At 46.6% G+C, this 17,906-nt stretch overlaps 2 protein-coding genes across 2 annotated transcripts in view; both read left to right on the top strand.

Moving 5' to 3' along the window:
• The first annotated feature begins 8,315 nt into the window (after positions 1–8,315).
• LOC144103369 (uncharacterized) lies at positions 8,316–16,671 on the top strand. The gene is made up of 4 exons (XM_077636108.1): positions 8,316–8,336; positions 10,403–10,570; positions 15,339–15,508; positions 16,632–16,671. Exons 1-4 carry the CDS (start codon positions 8,316–8,318, stop codon positions 16,669–16,671), a joined length of 399 nt encoding a protein of 132 aa, XP_077492234.1.
• The window catches only part of LOC144104621 (uncharacterized), a 30,540-nt gene continuing 29,263 nt past the window's right edge, over positions 16,630–17,906 (top strand). The window contains exon 1 of the mRNA XM_077637742.1: positions 16,630–16,729. Within this exon, the coding sequence (XP_077493868.1) occupies positions 16,723–16,729 (7 nt within the window). The 5' untranslated portion in view covers positions 16,630–16,722. The remainder of the gene's footprint in view (positions 16,730–17,906) is intronic.

Here is a 17,906-nt window from a genome sequence, read left to right as displayed (position 1 = left end):
ACTAGAGGGAAAGCTGGCGGCGCTGCAGCACCTCAGCCACCATAGACGCTAAAGCATCATGGGCCGTTGAGCTACTTGGTGCGGGACAATCGGATTTTTTCGGGAACATAGAGTGGCGTTACTGATATGCCCCATTCCGTCCACGGCGCGCCCCGCGTGCATACGGCTCTGGCGCAAACGTAGTGCACAAAGATCATAGCAGCGAAAGCGCAACAGCATACGACGCGAATAAAAGAGTTCTGCTTTGTGAATTAAAAAAACATATTAATGTTTTTAAGCAATATTTTTTAAAACATATTTCTCTTTAAAAGTGCGTCTGTTAAGCAAGAAGTATTGTTTTTTTCTGGTGTAATACTTGGCCAACAGAAGAGCAAGCCATCTCTTATTTTTGACAAACTTCGCATTTACATGCTTTTCTGCTCGTTTGTTACAATTTATAGACAGGATATTGAATGTTAGGGCATCCTTGAATATCGAACGTTAATTTTTGCATTATTTTTTTGGCCAAAAGTGGCTCTGCAGTCGGTAGCTCTTCGTCCCATGATGCTTATAGTGTCCTGGTGGCTGAGGTGGTCTTGAGGAATCTCCATGCAAACTCCCATAAACGGGGCGCCAACTTTCCCTCTAGGTAATAGTAAGAAACTATGCCCTCCACCACTACGTGGAGGGTGGGGACATTCCATGGAGGAAGGAGAGAAGGACATCATTTGAAAGGGTCAGTGCGGCCTTGGTGAGGGCACGCGCCATATTTGTGCCCACTCCCTGTCCCACCTGTGCCATTTGCATGTGCGGCGGCCCGTTTCCTGTCGATTTCAATTTTTCTTGGCCGCAAGACGGTGAAAGACATGCCGGGGTGTTACGTGCTTGCGTGCACAAATCACTCCCTAAATGGCTGGAGAATGTGCATTTCCGAGAGGCTCTGAAAAGAAGGCTCCTGTGGATTCTAAAGGTGACAAGTGGCAGCTGGCCAACACTTCATGCCTATGCAGTGGAAGTACTATATTCCTTGTGCCGCTTACTTTCTGCTTGCCCCATAGTTACATGTACTGCTTTAAATTAATACCCAACGTGTGTGCTAAAAAGGCGTTAAGTTTCTGTAGGCGTTCATTTCTTTTTCGCGCATGATACTGGGTACGATCGTTCATGCCAGCATGTACCACGAAATCGTGCATTGTGTTTAAATGCTTAGCCAACGCACACTTCAGGGTGCTCAGTTGAGGTCTTGAATCGCATATTTAGTGTAAAGAGACTAAGTTGCAAGGAATAAGGGACCTTGATCTGAACAGAACACATGAAATACATGCGTGCATTGCAGTGGCGCCCGGACATTTGTGCTTTAGCCCTCTGCCGCTCGTAGTCTGTTCGCCTAAAGCTGCAAATATCTCTGTTACTTATTAAAATGAATATCAAAATGAACACATCAGGGTTCGTTACACCGTATCCTTATTCGAGGTTCTGTATCCAGGAAATAGGTAAAGGCGCGAAGGCTGTGCGATAAATTATTAAAGTTTAAGATTCCATTGGTTGAGTGCCAATACAGTGGCATCGAAATATTGGGAACTGTTGATTTTTACTGCCTCTGTGGTGATTAGCAGTTTTAAGACTAGACCAGTGATTGGAACTGTTCGTTTTAATTGGGATTTTCTAACGGCTGCGCTTCCAGCAAACTTTTTTGGGCAGGATAAGAAAACGTTCAACGCCGTCCCGGTGTAGTGGCTCAGTGGTTAAGGTGCTCGACGGCTAAACCGGAGCACCCGGGTTCAAACCCTACTGCGGCGGCAACATTTCGATGGAGGCAGAACGCAAAAAGAGGCTGTGTGCTGTGGGGATATCAGCGAACGTTAAAGGGGCCATGGCATGGTCGTTCATCCTATTGCAGTTTTGTGCTTCAGTAACTAATACAAGAGCTTATGATTCAGTTTCCGAAATTTTGCTGCCCTGGACGCGCTCTACATTCCAAAAAATGCGATCGAAATTGAGAACGGGGAAACTCCTCCCACCGGCAGTGACCGCTTATCGAATGCTATCGTGACGCCACCAGGGCATACACGGAGCAATGTCGTCTGCCCTCGTTGCTGCAATGTGCACAGCGAGGTGCCATTCCCCCTGTACATTCGCGGGCGATCGAAGTAGCAGTCGTCTGTGATGTCCGAGCCCCGCGCGTTGCGGGCGAGCGCCAGAGAACGAACAGCCAACACAGAGTCCGGTGAACGACTGACTTTATTCATGTTCGCGCGCTCCGCGAACTGTGCAGTTAAGCACAGCAATGGGGCGGTGCCGCCATCTGTTGGACTCTTGGCCAAATACGACATCGTCCTCCATATATGAGTGACTTGTGCCACAAAAGTGTTAACAACAGTAACGCAGTTATTCTTCGGTATAGGTAGGGTCCAATCACACTAGGCCAATGCGACGGCGGTTAGTTGGCTGGTCAGTATGCAAATGCTGCCGCTAACGCACCAGTCTGTCATGCTAGAACGACGACAATGCCAGCAGGACCAACGACTCCGTATCGCAGTAGTGTAACGAGTAAACTTAGTGGGAACTGGCAGAGTGTGGTGGGGGACTAGTTGGTATGACATGCTATAAACTTGAGAATTTTAAAACTTATTGTACCTGATGCTAGCCACGGCGACATACGCAATGTGCGTGCACCAGCGAGGATGTGCTTTCATTCGGTGCCTGCGCATAGAACCTATCAGCGAGGCAATTGAGCGACACGGGCATAAAACGCCGCACGAGAGTGCTGCTCGTCGCCTTCGCCTGGGCTTGTGCGGCCGAGCGAAAGCTTCACGCCCGGTGAATAGACGGCCCGAAAAACTGCGCTTGTGCACCTTATACATATTGAAAAAAGTGAAACGAGCGGCTGCATTTCATATCTTCGCACTTGCTTACTAATCAGCGGGGAACTCTTGCCAGATTCTTGAATTTCGGTTGACGGTGGACAACTGGCCCTTTTCGTGATAAGGCCTAGCGAGTACGCAGGATTCGAGTGTGCGATTTTGATGATTGCAGAGAGCGAATTCGCAAGTTTTAGCGGCTGCAAACAGCTGTCGAGCATAGTTTTGGCTACAGTGCTGCCATATCGACGACTGCCTACATCGCAAGGCGCGAGTGCAATAAAGGAAAAGTGTCGATATGTGATCCGGTCTTCACAGCATGTGCCGAAGGCAGCCAGCAGAAGCCATTGGCGTCGACTGTAGACAACAAATCTGGTTGTTTTCATTATTTAAGTAATGTCTGAACGTATCTTTAGCTAAAGCGATTTAAAATCAAATATTGTTGACATAAAAGGAAGCAGATACAATTAAGCGGGAATCACTGGTCCTATGCGATGCTTTTCCCAAGCAGGCGATATATCATCAGCAGCGCTTAATTATTGCAGTGTTATCATAGTGTGTAAATGAGTAAAACTACAATTTGTGAGCAATACTACGTAATATTTAAGATAAGGAGTGCCTACTTTGCGTTTTATGCCATGCAAACGAGGAGTATATATACTGTTTGCACACAGCTATGTAAACAACCCCAGCGTGAGGCTGGAGTGGTCGCAATTGTCGCATTCCTGGGCCACAATGTGCACACACAGTAAACACTAAATGACTATTATTTTCAAGCGCTCATTTAGACGGTGGTGACTATTCAGCAGTGCGGGCAGTGAAAGCATTCGAGTCGCGTATGGTTTTGCAAGCAGCTTCGTTAGTGCAAAAGGGTTCTACGAGCCGAAGGGAATGTATGTTCGACTTAGAATTGCACACATGCAGCGGGGAAGTCGTCTCCTTTGGCATTTTTCCCTCCTCCTTTCATGCTTCAAGGTTACTCTAGTGCACTCTTGTGATAATTTGAGTTTAATTATCGAGCCGCTGAATAGCGGACAAGAAATTGGTAGCCAGCTACAAAATGCCGCGGCTTTCACGGCGCACATCGACAAAGGCATGCACAGCACATGCCGCTTTTCACATACGAGAGCACTTGACTACACAAAAGAGACCACTGTCATAACACAAAACAAACATGTTTCTGAGCGTAAATAATAAAGCAGGGGTCCATCGATTTCTGTTTCCTCAACAATCACAAAACGGGTGCCACGAGCAAGTCCGCTTTGTTAAGGATCACTCAGGTCGCGTACTAAGCTGACGGCTTCCGAAAAGAAAGCACGGAAAATGTATTTTATTTCAACAAGCTAAAAAAAGACTTTTCGAGCGACCGCCGTCTACGGTGTGCATGCAAGCAGCTCAACAGCGGGCAGCAGACGACACGGGGCGGGTATGCCCCTGTGACGTAAGCGATCAGGGGTTGCCAGACTGGAAAGCAGTTCGCAGAACAAAACGGAAAAATTCGTTTTAATAAATATTTACCGCACAGAATCAACTGAAACTTGGAGGAATTATAATTTAACAAGTTGAGAATTAAATGCGATAAGCCCGGTATGCGTGAAAATAGGCTGTAATGGCCCCTTTAAATATCCCCAGGTGGCCGCCGAAATTATTCTTCACTACGGCACTTCACTGCCTATTCTATTGTTTCACCCACTGCGCGATTGAGGTTGCCACCTAAAATAGAGCGACAGTTACTGCGGCTTTCGCTTCCTATAACCACAATTGTTAATTTTAAGGCCTGCGAAAATTCCTACTTTACATGAACAGGTTTCACAAAATATGGTACATGAGGGGGTGCTGAGAAGTTCCTGGCTTTGCCCTTTTTCCTGTCGAATTGAAAGATTAATTTGGTACCATAAAAAAGCACCGTATCTTCTAATGTAATGGTGTAGATGTCAGATGTTTTCAGTTTTTATAACTATTTTTAATTGCAGCTAGAACCTGAGATGGCAGAGGCACAAGCAAGTTTCACGCTTTTGGAGTTACAGATCGTCATGAAATTTTTGTTCCTGCCGGGAAAGTCTACAAAGGATAATTACAGTGAGATGTCACAAACACAAACGGAGAAGTGTTCTTCTTAAAGCACTGTCAAAACCTGCGTTCCTCGCTTCAAGGCTGAGCATTTAACTGTTCAGGATGAGCTGTTTAGCGGGCGCCCCACAACCTCAAGAGATCCGGCAACAGGACATGAGCTGTCCATAAGCTGTTTCTTGAGGATCGACGAATCTCTGCCAGAAAGATAGCCCAGATAGTGAACATCTCCCGGAAGCGTGTTTGTTTTTATTGTTACCAATATCCTAGACAGGTGCAAGCTTTCAATGAAGTGGGTGCCCAAATGTTTGAATAGTGAACAGAAGGAGGCACGAGTTGAGGCATCCAGAGCTGTTTTGTCCCATTTTGATGCTACAAAGGACATTTTGGATATATTAGTGACAGAGGATGAAACATGACTCCACATTTATGCCCCCGAACTAAGGAACAGTCAAAGGAATGGTGCCACAGTGGGTCCCCACGGCCGAAGAAATTCCTCACCCAGAAATCGGCGAAAAAAGTCCTGGCATCCATTTTCTATGATAAATATGGTCTTCTGTTGGTGGACTATCTACCTCAGGGCTGCAGTATAAGCGGAGAGTATTATGCCGGCCTCCTCGACTAGATGAAAGAGGCAGTTAAGACGAAACGCCGGGGGAAGCTGAACAATGGACTTCTTTTCTTGTGGGACAATGCACCTGCGCTCACGTCCAGAGTTGTGGCTGTCCACTGAACACCCCGGGTTTCCGATTGGCCCACCATCCCCCCTATTCATCTGACCTGGCCCCTTCTTACTGCCATCTATTTCCGAACTTGAGGAAACATCTCAAGGGTCGTCATTTCGATGACAGTGCTGGCGTCAAACATGCTGCTGAAAGCTGGTTTGACGACCTGTCAAATAATTTTTTTAGCGGAATAGAAAAGCCTAAAAAACAGCGTAACAAGTGCATCAGTCTGAGGGGGTAATATGCTGAATAAATGTGCAATTTCAAAACTCTGGCTTTTTTCTTTCTGTGCAAAGCCAGGAATTTCTCAGCACCCCCTCGTAATATATTGGATGTTGCAAATACATTCCAAATACCGCACTTTAGCATCGCTTGTGTGTGCTCTCGAAGAATAACTGCCTTATAATAAGCCACCACACAGGTCCTTGAATTCGCCAAAAGTATGCCAGTTATCATTTGAATCATCCGCCTTCTATTTATATTTATGTGTCGCTCCGTGAGCAAAACAGTTTACATTCAAGGAAGCGCGCTCCCGAAACGCAGTGAAAAGAGTGGGCACAAATATGTCAGACGACGCGGTTGTCCACACCCTCCACGGCGCATCGTAGGGAAGGAGGTTATAAATAGAATTGCAATTCTATTTATAACATCCTTGGGCGGAGGGGTGGGCGTGCGCATTGCATCGAGGCACCCTGGACAAAACTTGACTGTACGCGAGCCTATATAGATGCGACATGCAGCTAAATTTGTACTGTACACCTGCTTGCTCAGATGAACGTTCATCCAGCTGTTACGCGGTTTTGTCCAAATTATGTGTGCATTCCATGCCGGCAGCAATATTAGACGCGGACGACTGACTACAGTTGAGGGGGGCGTACCCCGATTATTTTCCGCTTACAGCCCACAGGAATCGGTTCACGAACGCAGAATTGCAACGACCGCAGCAGAGTCAGTCACCAAGCATGGTCGGTTGTCTGCGGCCATGCTTACTGCGTGGCTAACACGCGATAATCCGGGACAGTGCCTCCTGTAGTTTTCAGTGCCCGCAAATTCGCCCTCAAAGCGCCGTCGCGTCTCCATACTTTTCCGCAAGAGGGCACCACAAAAAGAGGTAGAGAAGGTAGAAGCTCTTTAGTGTTTGTATCACGATAAGCGAACGGCGAACTCATGGCCATGTGCCGGTGTTTGGGCACCGCCTCCTTGCCTGTCTGTATCTCGATATAAGTGCATGGCGTGCTGGTTTGCACGGGCAGTCGTCGACCAGAGGGACGCGCAGTCTGACGGCCGGCTGACGTTAAACCTGCGTGCTTGTTACACCTCGGCTACAGTGTCGTTCCCCTCCCAAGACCACTTTTGGTGACGAGGATGGGATCCTGAAGCAGGCCGATGACCGTTCCCACGGGGACCGTTAAGACGGATATCCAGCCAAGCGCACAAGAACGACGGAGCAACTCGGAAACATCCAGGATGGTCACGATTGGGCAAGTGGAATCTTTGGATGAATCTCAGTCGGATTGGGAAACGTACGAAGGAAGGATTAATGCATTCCTGCGAGTGAATAACATTTCAGACGAGAAAAAAAGTAGATGCCTTCCTGAGTATTGTGGGTCCGAGGACGTACAAGTTATTGAAGAGTTTGACCGCCCCGATCACGCCGGCTAGGCAGTCTTTGTTAGAACTGCAGAAATCATTATGAAAGCATTTTTCGCCCAAGCCATCGGTTATAGCGGAAAAAGCATTTTCACCGGAAAACGCAACAACAAACGGAGAGCATCGCGCAGTTCGTGGCAGGCCTCAAGCGATCTGCAGAAACATGCAACATTGAGCGAACTTAGAAGAAACTCTGAGAGAGAGATTCGTATGTGGCTTGGCCAGCGCTGACATCCAGAAGAGACTTTTTGTTGAGGATGCATCTCTGACCTTCAAAAAGGCGGTTGAGATAGCCATATCAGTACAGGCGGCTTCCAAGAACGTCACAGAGTGCCGACCTAGCAGTGCAACCCAGGAGGACAGTTTTCTGCAGAAGAGTCTTTTGCACGGGACGGTTCGCCCTGCATGCGATGTGGCTTGCGTCATCGCAACCGGGCTTGCCAGTTCCGAACAGCCACTTGCTTTAGATGCCACCAAGTAGGGCATATTCAAAAGGTGTGCCGCTCCCAGCTGTCATCTAATTCGCACCCTCCGAAAACGAGCGGACAAGACACACGGAAAAGAAAGCCCCAGAGGCAAAGTTTCGGCGCGTTCGAGACCGAGCAAGACATCGAGCCACAGTTGCAAACAACGCTCGAGAAACCGCGTCAAGAGCAGATATGCTTTATGATGTGTGTTCAGGGAGTGCCACTTGACATGGAGCTGGTCACTGGAGCAGCAGTGTCTGTGATGCCGTACAGGTTGTTTCGCTCATGCTTCCTGCAGATGAAGTTACGCCTGGCATCGGTGCTGCTTCGTACTTACACAGGGGAGTGCGTGCACCCGTAACGGGTGGTAGCAGTAAACGTCAAGCATCAGCACCAGTCTCTCCAGCTACCTCTGCACATTTGATGCCAGGAGGGTCCAGCTCTGATAGGACGAGACTGGTTGTATCAGCTCAGGCTCAATTGGAGTAGCGTTAATCACGTGGTTGCGCAAGACTGCCGGGCCTTGGAACAAGTCTTAAACAGACATCCTCAGTTGTTCAACGATGAAGTCGGCGAAATTCAAGGTGAGCAAGCTGAACTTTCCCTGAAGCCGGAACAACATACAAAGTTCTGTAAAGCTAGAAGCATTCCATTCGCACTGAAAGAATTAAGCGGTGGAGAAAGGACTGGAAAAAAACTAGTTAGTCTGGGTGTCATCGAGCCCATTTCGAACATTCTTTTCCCTCACCAATTGTACCAGTGGTAAAAAAGATGGCAGCGTACTCATGTGCGAGGATTATAAGACCTCTTTGAACCCTGGCTTAAACATTGAAAACTACCCCTTACCCAAGATCGAAGAAATCTTGGCCACACTTTCGGGAGGGCAGGTGTTCTCGAAGATTGACCTGAGTAGAGCGTATCAGCAAGTCGTGATGGATAAGGTTCCGCGTGAGTAGCTCACCCTCAATATGCACAAAGGACTGTATGCAGTAAATCGCTTAGCTTTTGGGGTGGCATCTGCCCCGGCGATTTTTCAAAATATAATGGACATGTTAAAGGGATTGAAAGGTGTAATTTGCTACCTAGATATTCTTGTCACGGGCCGGAACGAAAAAGAGCACCTATAGTGAACCTGGATGCGTTACTAAACCGGTTGCAGGAAAGGGGAGTGCAGATTAAGCTAGAGAAGTGAATTTTTGAAACCAGAGTTGCAGTTTTTGGGTCATGTGGTCAGTAAACAAGGAATTGCAGCATCACCAGAGAAGGCCATGGCCTTATTAGAAGGCCCCATCCCAGCCGATAAAAAACAGATGAGAACGTTACAGGCATGGTAACATACTACGGAAAAGTTTTGCCAGAGTTATCAAGTCATTTTCCCACTGAATCGGCTGCTGTGCAAGAAAGCGCCGTGGGTGTGGAATGAACAGTGAATTATAATAATAACTGGATTTGGGGGAAAGGAAATGGTGCAGTATCTGTCTCATATATCATTGGACACCAGTAAGGGAGGGAATAAAGGAGGGATAGAAAGAGGACAGGAAGAAAGAGGTGCCATAGTGGAGGGCTTCGGAATAATTTCGACCACCTGGGGATCTTATACATGCTCTGACATCGCACAGCACACGGGCGCTTTAGTGTTTTTCCTCCATAAAATCGCAGCCGCCGTGGTCGGGTTCGAACCCAGGAACTGCGGATTAGTAGCCGAGCGCCCTAACCACAGAGCCACCGCAGCGGGTGGAATGAACAGTGCCACATAGCATTTAAAAAGATAAAAAGGTTGCTAACAAAAGCGCCGGTGCTGGCACATTATGATCCAGAAGCCCAGCTTCAGGCAGTGTGCGATGCCTCATCATATGGGCCCGGTGCCGCCTTATCGAAAGTGGAACAAGATGGTTCCAGGCGGCCGATCATGTTTGCATCACGCACATTATCGCCGAGTGAATGGAACTACAGGCAGTTAGAGCGGGAAGCGCTAGCCTTAGTCTTCGGAATTAGGAAGTTCTATTGCTATATTTATGGCAGACAGTTCAGCTTGGTAACTGATCACAAGCCCTTACAGACGATACTCGGTCCCAAAACAGCAATGCCAAGCATTATTCCCGCACGTTTGCAGAGGTCGGCAATTGAGCTGTCGGCCGACCGTTACGATGTCGTCTACCGTTCAGGGGAAAGCCACGTAGAGGTGGACGCGTGTAACCTCTGCGTAACACCCTAGGTACACCAGCCCTCTAGTGTCCCTAGTGCGTTGAGCCTAGCGTTTTTAGCTGCTCAACTTATTGAACTTAGAGCTTGACAGTCCCTAGACCACATTGGTTGCGTTATTTCAGTTTAGCAATGGCTATGCGGGGCGTACTTGTCGGCGACAGCCAACTCAAGCGATTGTGCAGAATTCGCCTACGTTTATGCCCGTCGGTTGAGACCTGCACATTTAGCTTCGGGGGCTACGACACCGTGCACCTCGCAAGCGCTGTGCGGCGCCTTAATCTCAAGCCTGCAGATTTTGTTATCCTTTACGTAGGAGGGAATGACCTTGCGATGCTTAATGCCAGTCCGCAAGCGATATGCGTTGTCAATGTAGTACGTAATTGCTGAGCACTTCCAATTACTGTTGATTTCAGTACGGAATTCTCATACATTTTTCGTATCACAGGCCCTTGTCCTGCTTCTGCTGCGCGACGTGGCACCTGTCGTGCTTGTGGCAAAGGTGTTGCCACGGTGTTTTGCCTCGACGGACGCGGAGGCAAGTCGTCGCTTGCTGAACCGCACGTTGACGGCTGCGCTGAAGCGGATGCCGTGTGTGGACATCTTGAACCCAGACGTGAGTACCAATTCATGCTTGTCTTAACCATGTGCGAGGCAAGTGCAGTCAGCAAGCCTGGCGGGCGCTGGAGCGGTTTGCCTAGGAACCATAAAAGTGAAATATTGGCTCAGCTGTTCTATAACTGGTACAGTGTAGTCGACAGGACGCACAGCGTGCCAGTGCGCCTTCGGTCTAGCACCAGTGTAATATTGACAACCGAGTACAGGTTCAAAAGTTTCACTTTCTTTGTGGTACATGATGGCATTGTAGCGCTTTAAATAGTTGTGCTGACGACTGTTCAAGATGCGACAAATATAGTGGTACCTTGCAACAATATTTGTGCGTGGGTAAACAAACAGTCGTGTAGAAAAAGTTAACTCCTTCATGTGACCGTGAATTTGCAAACTGTTTTGATAGAAGTAAAGGCGAGCAGACAGTAACACAGTTGACTGTGTCACTGTCCGCTCGCCTTTGCTATTCTCAGAGCCCGAACTTTCCTGCGTCAATCGACCTTTGTTTTTCAGAGAGCGTTCACGAATTGAGGTGTGTACCCACAGATACTGCAATGCAGATATATCCTTCCAAGTCCAATTTCCAGGTGGCTGGCATACTCTTGAAAGCATTCTAATTATTGCTTGCTGCACTGGAGGGGTTGCGTATACCAGACACACTTGCCAAACTCTTAAGCAGCAATTGCGTGAACTAATGTTCTTTGGTGGTGTGCCCCGCGACACAATCGCCTGTCACTCGTCACCTTGTTCATTCGTCTCACGGCACTGAAGAAGTGTAATTATACTAACTCCCCGTTTTTAAGACTCAGCAGCATGGAGTATGACTACAGTACTAATGAAAAACCTTCTGGTAATATATTGTAGTTCTAAGGAATGCTGTGAGTGTTGCAAAAATTTGGCAAGAAGTGAGTTTAGTCTCCCACAACCATAATAGTTAATAATAAATAGCCTAAATGACCTTCCTTGCTCCATTATGCGCACCAAGTTTTTGCTTAACTATTTCATCGAGCTATAGCACAGATGAAGCAAGCATTGGCAGCTTCTTCGCTGAAACCATGCTAAAAGAAACTTCCTTCGCAAATGCTGCTGTGATTGGCTAGTCTTGTGAGCTGATTTCGGGCGGGCACCACTTTCATGTTAGTCTTCATACAGCATAAATTATGCCTACTAAAGCCTCAAACGGCATGAGTGGCAGTGCCTGGCAGACAGTGAGCATTGGTAAAATAAAGGAAAATAAAGACTTAATGAATTTAGAAAAAAAAGTCAGCAACACAGAGAGACAAATATAGACACAACTGTTACGCCATCAAGAGGGATGACAGTAATTTGAAAATAAGACAATGACATCAGATGAAATAAAGGGCAGGAAGCAACGCAGAGACAGACTGCAAAATTTTTTCCAGGGTCTATTTAGTATTCATGCGAAATACACTAGGTGGCAAACTATTGAATGAGGCAGGTACACAGTATTGACGTGTGCGCTTTCCATACCGGTTTGAGGAGCGAGTAACATGCCGCTGTTTCTAATGTACTGCACACACTCCAGTGTTTGGTCAGCTACCTTGGCCACTTCTTGGCAGCTCACAGATTCTAGCTAAGTATCATAGCATGGCAAAATGCAAGCTGTTGTGTGTCTGTGTGTCCCGATCCAAAGCTAATTTCGGAATAATAATAATAATAATTGGTTTTTGGGGAAAGGAAATGGTGCAGTATCTGTCTCATATATCAGGGGACACCTGAACTACCCAGGGTCATAAGGGAAGGGATAAAGGAGGGAGTGAAAGAGGAAAGGAAGAAAGAGGTGCTGTAGTGGAGGGCTCAGGAATAATTTCGACCACCTGGGAATCTTTAACGTGCACTGACTTTGCACAGCACACCGGCGCCTTAGTGTTTTGCCTCCATAAAAATGCAGCCGCCGCGGTCGGGTTCGAACCCGGGAACTCTGAATCAGTAGCCGAGTGCCCTAACCACTGAGCCACCGCGGCGGGTGGCTCAGAAAAAAAATTTCAGAAAAAAAACGCTTTGGGTGTGCATTGGGCATGGTTTTGTAAGTTCTAACATCAGTGCTCACTTGCAAGAAATGCGACATCTTTTTTTTAAGGAGAAAGACCATGATCAAAGGAATGAACAGAACTGAGTGAGTGACCTTCTAGACCACCAAAATCATACCTGTCATTCACACCAAGAGCAAAGTCTGTGGCACTGAATGTGACAACTCGTGCAAACAGAGGAGAAAAGACGTGTGCTCCTGGGAAATTATACATGTTGTTAATGTGAGCAGCAAAGAGCGAGTTACAAAATATGCGATTTTGCATGTGCTAGTGACGTAGATTTTTCCCTTCGCAAAGTCAAGGTGGCAATGACTGATGCACTGGCAGACAGAGCAGACTGATCATGATGAGAGTGAATGTTTATGGTGCAAGGGCATCTGCGGCCAAAGAGCGCCATGGCACAAGGTATTTTCGTTTGCTCAAGGTTGAGTCAAAGATCCATTTCCCAAGCATTTCACCATGAATAAGCCGAGCACCAAGCAGGGGAAAGCTTGTACCCATTGTATCACCGGTAGGTACCCGGCGGTACTGGGGATCGAACCCCGTACCTCCCGCATGCGAGGTGGATGCTCAGCCACTAGGCCGCCGCTGCTGTCCAGAGCAGACTGTAGCTCGTACCAAAGGAAACAAAAATCTCTTAAGCAAGCTGCAAAGTGACATTCCAACCACATTGCTTATCAATTTGAAATTTATTGCCTATACACTATTTACAGTGCCGTGTCATGGAGGCTGCTTATTTGATCACGTGGTCACGCTGCCATTGCATGCCTCCCGACCGCTGAGCTCCTGCCTCATCCCAACGGCTGCTGCGTCTGGGGGTTTGGCTCAGATAGCCAGTGTTTCGGCTGATATGGTTGTAAAGGAGTGGGAAGGTAACACTAGCATAAGACTAAAGGTTCAAAGAACATTTTAAAACCACAATTTAATCACTTCAGGCGTGAAAATGTGATCGGGCTGCATGTCGTGGAGATACACTCAGCTCTCACCCACTTCGAACCGACGAAGGCATCGCTTGAACGCCACACTGTTCAACACCGCAAGCTAGCAGGTCACTGCTCTTATGTTTTGAAGAGATATGCAAAAATCTTGGCATATTAGACTCGCTACCCGGCATTGCGCAAAGACGAGACGCACTTCCTGCATGGTACAATCTGCCAGGAATCTGCGATTTCACGCTAACTTCTGTAAGAAGCACACTTTACAACAGAATATAGAAGAATTTCTTGTACTCAAAGAAAAATACAGTGGTTAACGGACTTTTATATTAATGGCTGGAAAACTTGTTTATGTTGGAAGCGCAGTGGTGAAAGGGAATGGGGAAAGAAATGGTAAGACTTCCACATTATCCATTGATTTTCACTGCCGATTGTTACGCCGTCTGTGTAGCTGTAGAAAAAATAAATAACCTCACAGACAGTATTATTTACACACACACTCTGAGTGTACTTTTGGCTCTTTAATTTAAAAATGTAATCTCTCCGCTTCTTAGCGACATCATACACAACATAAAATAGCCACTGCTCAAGGACAAAACAAAACTGTGCTGGGTGCCGAGCCATGTCGTTATTGAAGGCAACGAGAGAGCAGATGTCTGCACTGCTTAAGCTCGTGGCAGGAAAATAAAAACGCACATATCCCCTTTAATGAAAAATGAAGAAAATAACAAACTTCACTTTGCTATGGCAGTTTTAGATGAATGGAAGTCTTGCACCTGCCTGAAAGGTGTTGAGGAAGTGGCTATCTGCCGTCTTTGTACAGGACGTGCACATCTCACACGTAACTTCCTACTGCCAAACGAAGACAAACCTGTTTGCAGAAAATGCGGAGATGAGCTTACAGCAAACCACATTTTATTTTCATGCACAAAACTTTAATCACCGGGAAAAAATATTTTACCCCATTTTATAAAGGACACATTCCTTTTCCTCCACCCATGATTTTAGGTGCAGATACACTGGTCGATATGCCAGATGTTTTTAGCTTTTTAAGGGAAGCAAACATGCTTCATAAACTCTAAATGTTGGCCGTATGCTTCGCTACATACACTGAAACCTCAGCCACTTTCACAGTCCTGAGAAGATGGCGGAGGCCTTTATCTGAGTTGCTGGGAACCTCCAGAGCCTTGCCCACGTTGTGGAGGTTACCCGAATTTTTCTGATTTAAAAGCCGGGTCCTGCCTTAAGGTCCCTTACTGCGTAGAAGGTGCGGTGTGTCGTAAAGCTTTCTCTTGCAGCAAGTAGTGTGTTAGACAGGCTGGGCGGCGTCATAATGAAAGACTCGCGTGACATGCTAGCAGAATGAAAACTGGCCATGTAGGACTTGGTTGCACATTGTAGCTCCAGTGGGTTCATGCCTTGGCTCAGACTCATTCTCAAAAACATAAGTAGGAAACTATAGAAGCTGAGAAGACTGCAGTAGGAGGTGATAAAGGTATCAATATATGTCAGTGCCTTGCCAGAAAGCACTCCTAACGAAGGGGGACACCTGGGTCTGTTCTTATCCTTGTGTGTGTGCCTGGTTACCCGCCATAGATTAATTACGGCATTGTGATTTTTTTTCCGTGAGCACTGCATTTGTCTGGATGCATTCTTTCTGCCTTCCTTATGCATTGTTTAGTGGAAAGCTGTGCCAGAAAGCCGAAATACTTATTGTAGCTCTATGCTGTTAGGATGTCATGCTTGCTCAAGCTGCCTTATTTGTCAACATATCTCATTTTGTTTTCAGCATCGCTTCCTGGATGCAATGAAGGCACCCAAGAGGCACCTTTTCGCCGCTGATGGCTATCACCTGTCAGCTGGTGAAGGTATCCAGGAGCTGGCGGAGGTCTTCGTCAGGGGCCTAGCAAAATTCTATGGAGCGGGCATCCTGGCACTGTTCTCAGGTGCACCTGCCAGGTATATTATCCACCAGTGCTATAGTGCGGATCCAAGGGCCACCGGCATGGGGACTGCCATGAGTAGTGCAGGCCATAGGACCTGCACTACAGCCTGCAGTACTTAAAGCAATGGGCAGAGCAGTGATTGCAAGGTTTTGATGCGTAACTTGGTGGCAGTGAGGCCTATTCCTGATGTGTTTCTTAGCTGCATCTGCTCAGTGGAGTCTGCAGCATCAAGTGGGTGTTCACTGACATTGCCCAGCACCGAGGCATTTTTCCATTTAGACTTCATTGAATTTGCCATTGGTGTGGCTTAAATTTATTGAAAGCTTTCCTCGTTGGCATCACTTATACCCAATGTGTATCTTCGTGACAAACCCCTCGTGGCAAGCATTATTCACATCCATTAAACTGTTGGCCTACTTCATTATGCCAGGCATTGGGGAGCCAGAACTATATGAAAGGAAAAAATAGTTGGTAATGATATGAAGAATCTGTGAAACCTCTATGCTGTGTCCCTGTGAATGATAAACTGGCTTTTAAATGTGTAGTGCAGCCACATCTTTATCTAAAATAGCAGTGCCTCACTACCGTGTAATGCTGTGTTAGCACAAGGTGAATCTTTTCATGCAGCCATAGCATGCGCAGAACTTTGCAATACGCTTTCACAAATGTCGTTGCCACTATACCAGGTTCCGTATGTATTACAAATGCTTTTCAACACAATGTGCAATGGTTTGGTGTGCTGTGGGTTTAACATCCCAAAGTGACTAAGGCTATGAGGGCTGCCGTCGTGAAGGTCTCCGGAAATTTCTACCGCCTAGGCTTCATTAACATGCACTGACATCGCACAGCACACGAACCTCTAGAATTTCGCCTCCATCGAAATTCTACCGTTGCAACTGGGGTAGAACCCACGCCTTTCGAGTCAGCAGCCGAGCACCATAACCGCTAGGCAACCGCAACGGACTACAGTGTGCAATGGTAGGAAAAGTTCACTTAGTAAAAAAATTGGTGCCAGATACGTGGATTCCTATGGCTGATTCAAAGAGGGTTCAACGCCATTGCTATGTTAAATCCATCATTTCATCATAAACCGTTTCGTTCTAGCAAATCTTGACTGCATTTTTTGCTCTCTGAAGGATGAAGCAGACATCTAGTTCCTCTCCAGTGGTTGAATGAGTGTCCAGACGAATTTTTGGATGCAGTGACGCTGTGACTCAGGATGGATGGATGGAAGGTAGGAGCATCCCCTTTGAAACGGGGCAGTGGTTGTTGCCACTATGCTCAGTTTTTTTTCCTTTATTTTTGTTTACTCTGCTGTAAATTGTTAATACAATTCGCCATTTCCTTTAAAAAAACGTTTTTCTACACTTTAAAACTTATGTCACCTCTCTGCTTTTGTACTACCAGTCCTCCAATCCCTTTTTGCTAATTTCCACCGCAGATTTATTTACATGACTATTGTTATCTCTAAACCCTAAAGCCTCAGGAAGAGTGACTGTGCCTGCATCGACATCGGGATGGATACCATCACATTTTAGAATGAGGTGTTCTATTGTTTCTACAGATTTACCACACACAGCACATCTGTCATCTTCGTTAAATTTTTTTCTGTAGCTGCGCGTTCTAAGACACCCTGACCTTGCTTCAAAGAGGAGAGCACTGTCTCTTGAATTATCATAAAATGTTTCCTTCCTGTTCTGCCTTTTCCAGCATCGATATAGTTCACTATGCTTCTTTTCCATTGAATCTATCCAATTTTTACCTTCGACGTTTTTAACCTGTCGTTTAATGCTCTTTCTTTCTCCTTCCTCGTCTCTGGCAAACTTACTGGCCAGCTTTCTAGTTCGTTTCTGCCACTGTGTGTCAACGCTCTTTCTGTACAGGTATTTAAATTCCTTAGCTACCCACCGGTTATCATCCAATTTCCTCAGGCGTTCTTCGTATAGTACATTACTCTGAGCTTCTCGTGCTTCGAACATTGCCCAGCCCATATCCCCCTGTACTGCCTTGTTTGTGGTTTTCCCGTGGGCACCTAGTGCTAATCTTCCGACAGTTCTCTGATTTACTTCTAATCGCAACTGAACTTCAGCCCTTAAGCATAGAATTGCATTCCCAAAAGTAAGCCCCGGTACCATTATTCCTTTCCAAATACCTCTGAGGACTTCATACCTGTTGTACCCCCACAATGCCCTATGTTTCATTATCCCGGCATCGCTTCGCCCTTTTGCTATGAGAGACTGTTCATGCTTTTCTGTGTACATATGCCCGTTGTTTACCAATACCCAGAGATATTTGTATATGGGCACTCGGGGTATTTCATGGCCTTGTATTGTAAGCTCCTGATCAGTTGTGCCATTGAAAACCATCACACCTGACTTAGTTGCGCTAATACTGAAACGTAGACTGTCTCC

Source organism: Amblyomma americanum, chromosome 9, assembly GCF_052857255.1.
Source record: "Amblyomma americanum isolate KBUSLIRL-KWMA chromosome 9, ASM5285725v1, whole genome shotgun sequence".
In the NCBI taxonomy this organism is placed as follows: domain Eukaryota; kingdom Metazoa; phylum Arthropoda; class Arachnida; order Ixodida; family Ixodidae; genus Amblyomma; species Amblyomma americanum.
Note: the sequence above shows the minus strand (reverse complement) of the source record. Positions and strands in the feature narration are given on the sequence as shown.